Source organism: Pinus tabuliformis, chromosome 5_2, assembly GCF_031772625.1.
Source record: "Pinus tabuliformis cultivar Carrire ecotype Pingquan chromosome 5_2, CPIR1, whole genome shotgun sequence".
NCBI classification, from domain to species: domain Eukaryota; kingdom Viridiplantae; phylum Streptophyta; class Pinopsida; order Pinales; family Pinaceae; genus Pinus; species Pinus tabuliformis.
In genome coordinates, this window is record NC_142306.1 from 124,460,886 (window position 1) to 124,464,908 (window position 4,023).

The window sequence follows — 4,023 nt, forward strand, 5'->3', positions numbered from 1 at the left end:
GTAGTGCAGGTTGAGCTTCAAGGATTGAAGGTTACATTGTAATAGATCAATTTTCCCATCTGATATAATACAAACAGGGGAGGCGATTTTCCCAGTTTGGTTCCCCAGTAAAAATATTGTGTTCATTATGATTGAATGATTGCATGTGTTTCTATTATATGTTTTCCTTTCCACAGATTAAGTAGAAGAAATTTGTGTCCATTGATTTTAGTCTAATTTTATTAGAGTTATTTTGGATATTTTTATTTAGATGATAATTTTTTAAAATATTTGAATTTTATAAATAAAAGTGAGAATTAAAAAAATAACTTTATCAAATTTAGAAATATTTTCAATTATTTTTTTAATTATTATGCTATAACCTAAGGAGTTATATTCAAATTACTATCTCTTAAAAAGAAGCATTGGGGGGACTTTCAGTGTATAAGGGGAAGATATGACTAAGAGTGATTGATGGGAGTAAGGTCTTTGTGCCCCCCACTCTCGCAAAGAAGCAAGGTAAGCCACATACTTCCATCTTTGACATTGCAACACTCATACCTTCCATGAACTTTACAAGGCAATTTCACATCAACCGTGGATTCACATGGTTGCAAAATGTGCGTTCTAACGCACAGCTTTGGCTAAACTTATACCAAAGCATCCAATGCTGCTGCTGAAGATCATCAAAGCATCATGGTCATCAAAACATCATTGCTGTTGAATATCATCAAAACATCATGATCATCAAAACATTATTGGAATTTTTTTCCCGTGGTCTGAAATCTTATAGTTATATTAAATTTTATAGAAATTACTATCTCTTAAAAAGAAGCATTGGGGGGGACTTTCAGTGTATAAGGGGAAGATATGACTAAGAGTGATTGATGGGAGAGTAAGGTCTTTGTGCCCCCACTCTCCCAAAGAAGCGAGGTAAGCCACATACATATGGTTCGGGAGTGGAATGGGTATGGGTATCTTCCATCTTTGACAGTGCAATACTCATATCTTCCATGAACTTTACAGGGCAATTTCACATCAACCGTGGATTCACATGGTTGCAAAATGTGCGTTCTAACGCACAGCTTTGGCTAAACTTATACCAAAGCATCCAATGCTGCTGCTGAAGATCATCAAAGCATCATGGTCATCAAAACATCATTGCTGTTGAATATCATCAAAACATCATGATCATCAAAACATTATTGGAATTTTTTTCCCGTGGTCTGAAATCTTATAGTTATATTAAATTTTATAGAAATTACTATCTCTTAAAAAGAAGCATTGGGGGGGACTTTCAGTGTATAAGGGGAAGATATGACTAAGAGTGATTGATGGGAGAGTAAGGTCTTTGTGCCCCCACTCTCCCAAAGAAGCGAGGTAAGCCACATACATATGGTTCGGGAGTGGAATGGGTATGGGTATCTTCCATCTTTGACAGTGCAATACTCATATCTTCCATGAACTTTACAAGGCAATTTCACATCAACCGTGGATTCACATGGTTGCAAAATGTGCGTTCTAACGCACAGCTTTGGCTAAACTTATACCAAAGCATCCAATGCTGCTGCTGAAGATCATCAAAGCATCATGGTCTTCAAAACATCATTGCTGTTGAATATCATCAAAACATCATGATCATCAAAACATTATTGGAATTTTTTTCCGTGGTCTGAAATCTTATAGTTATATTAAATTTTATAGAAATTTGTTGGAATCTTAAATTTTATTTATAAACATTAAGCAGGGAGAATATTAAAAAAAAAAAAAACTGAATCTATTTATATATTAATAAAAAAAACAAAAATATACACGAACATTGAGTAAGAGCGTTAAGTAATTTACTTTATAGTTTCGTCAACGCATTTCTTTACTTTATAGTTTCGTCAATGCATTTTTCAGATACTCAAAGTGAGTGATATCATACGACACAAAAGTAATTTATTTTGCATTTTGCATAGAATTGCTACATCACTGCATGAATAACAATGTGAGAAAAATAAGCACATCACCTTATAGCTCCTAAGAGTCCTCTAGTGTGTCCTATTTATTTCTCAGTACGAATATTATGAACATAAATAACACGATGCACACTCACAGGGAAACAAGATGGGATGCTTATGAAATTGATCACCATAGCTACTTCTAGCCTAATGAACTCTCAAACACTTCATCACTCCCTAACATCTAGAAGTATGTATCTCCCACCAAATATTAACAACCTATCAGTTTAACATACAACAAAATACTGTCATTTGCCCATGGCTTGACCCATGGGAGGTTGCATGGCAATCCCTGCCTGCCCTGATCGTTGCTTTTCCATACATACCGCCCACCCTGCGTATTGAACATACCACAGATAATCAAAACCTGCAAGTCCTAGATCAATAACATTACAGGAGGCAGCTTCTACAGTAAACAGATGAACTGATTCATATATATATACACATTACCCAGAGCTGGATCAAGGCCTCTGTTCTTGAGTTCTCTGTATTCCTGGCACAGAGCACAGCACGGACAACAGCAGTGAACAAGGCAATCTGCACAAGGCTTCTCTGGCAAATTGAACTTGGCCCGCAACTTCTTACGGTAGAAACAGGTATAAATGGGGGAGATGTAGGTCAGATGCGCCAGCAAATAGCACGCAAGTCCGCTCAGAACACAGGCTGCAAACATCACCAAATAAGAGAAAGAAAATAGGAGAGAAAGGTTTGGGTTTTCTGAAACATAAAATTGATATAATTTTTTCCGCTTTGCTTTCTTTATTTTACTTACAGGTAGTACCACTATCGGCTATTTCCGCGATCTGGCCAAAGGCTATACATGGGCAAAAGCATGTGAGGCAACCTGCAATAACTTATGCATATGAGTATTGCGATTCTCTGAATATAATAACATTTTGCAGAAAAGAGACATGACTATAATAATAATCATAATGCAGAAAGTATATATATAGATAGATAGATACAGCTGCTCCAATCTTGAGTGCAGCCGAAGAGTCCGGTCGTCCAAAAGGAGGGCTGATGCTGCTGATGCATTCTTTCTTCTGTGAATTTCAAGAACTATTTAATAATTTCCTTCTTTCCTCTGCTGCGGTCGCCTCCGTTGCGTGCCTTATATAGGGATAAAGAGAATCTGCATGCCTTATCGTTTTGGTATGAGATGACTTCATCCATGACGAGATATTCTATTTAGGTGAGAGAAAGTGGATGAAACTGTTTTCATTATGTAGCATCATTCATGAGTCAATTATTAAGTATATGCATTATGTGCCATCATGCATAAGTCAATTACTGGTATAGCTCAATTATGGGTTTTCTGGTCCATCACATAAGATTAAGTTTATATTAAATGTATAGGTTAATTATTGATTTATTGGTTTTTTTTGGGTTAAAAAATAAAGTGATGTTCAATATATTAAGTTAATTATTAATTTATTAGTTTTTTTTTCTCTTTCATGGATGATAATAAAATGATATTCAATAGAATTAATAAATAAAATATATCAATGCACACTTTAATGTATATAGAGAAAATTGCAATGTCAAAGCAATTGAAAATAAATATGTATATATAGCCTAAAGCAATTGAAAATAAAAAAATTGTTATGATTATGTCATTTTATCGGTGTGTTGTTCAAAATGGAAATGTGCAATTCCTTTCATACTATATATATAGTTAGTTCGTTTCTTTCATAGTTAGTATATTTATATAGTTTACGTGGATCTTAAACAGATTTTTGATTAAAATGGATAAACACAATATATATATATATATATATATATATATATATATATATATATATATATATATATATATATATATATATACACGAAAAAAATAAAAAATAAAAACCATGTTTTTTTCAAATTTCAAATTTTACACTTAATAAATTTTAAATTAAAATAAATATATATACTAATTATATTCCAATAAACAATAAAATTTAATAAATAAATTATTTATTACAAAATAATTTCTTATCAAATACAATTAAAAATTCTTCTCATCCATCAACTCTATTCTTTTAAAATCGCTTTTAAA

General features: G+C 32.9%; 1 protein-coding gene across 1 annotated transcript; it reads right to left on the bottom strand.

Annotated features, from left to right (window-relative positions):
• Positions 1 to 1,903: 1,903 nt before the first annotated feature.
• On the bottom strand, positions 1,904 to 3,083 carry LOC149157818 (protein PLANT CADMIUM RESISTANCE 7-like). Its single transcript, XM_089437657.1, has 4 exons — positions 2,948 to 3,083; positions 2,755 to 2,826; positions 2,433 to 2,645; positions 1,904 to 2,316 (listed from the first exon to the last, which is right to left on the bottom strand). The coding sequence occupies exons 1-4, from the start codon at positions 3,015 to 3,017 to the stop codon at positions 2,231 to 2,233; spliced, it is 441 nt and encodes a 146-aa protein (XP_089293783.1). The 5' UTR covers positions 3,018 to 3,083; the 3' UTR covers positions 1,904 to 2,230.
• Positions 3,084 to 4,023: the final 940 nt, after the last annotated feature.

Coding starts and splice junctions, on each gene's coding strand:
- LOC149157818 (XM_089437657.1), bottom strand. CDS start 3,017: ATGCATCAGCAGCATCAGCCCTCCTTTTGGACGACCGGACTCTTCGGC. Junction 2,827..2,947: donor CACTCAAGATTGGAGCAGCT/GTATCTATCTAT, acceptor AAGTTATTGCAG/GTTGCCTCACATGCTTTTGC. Junction 2,317..2,432: donor AGGCCTTGATCCAGCTCTGG/GTAATGTGTATA, acceptor TTCAATACGCAG/GGTGGGCGGTATGTATGGAA.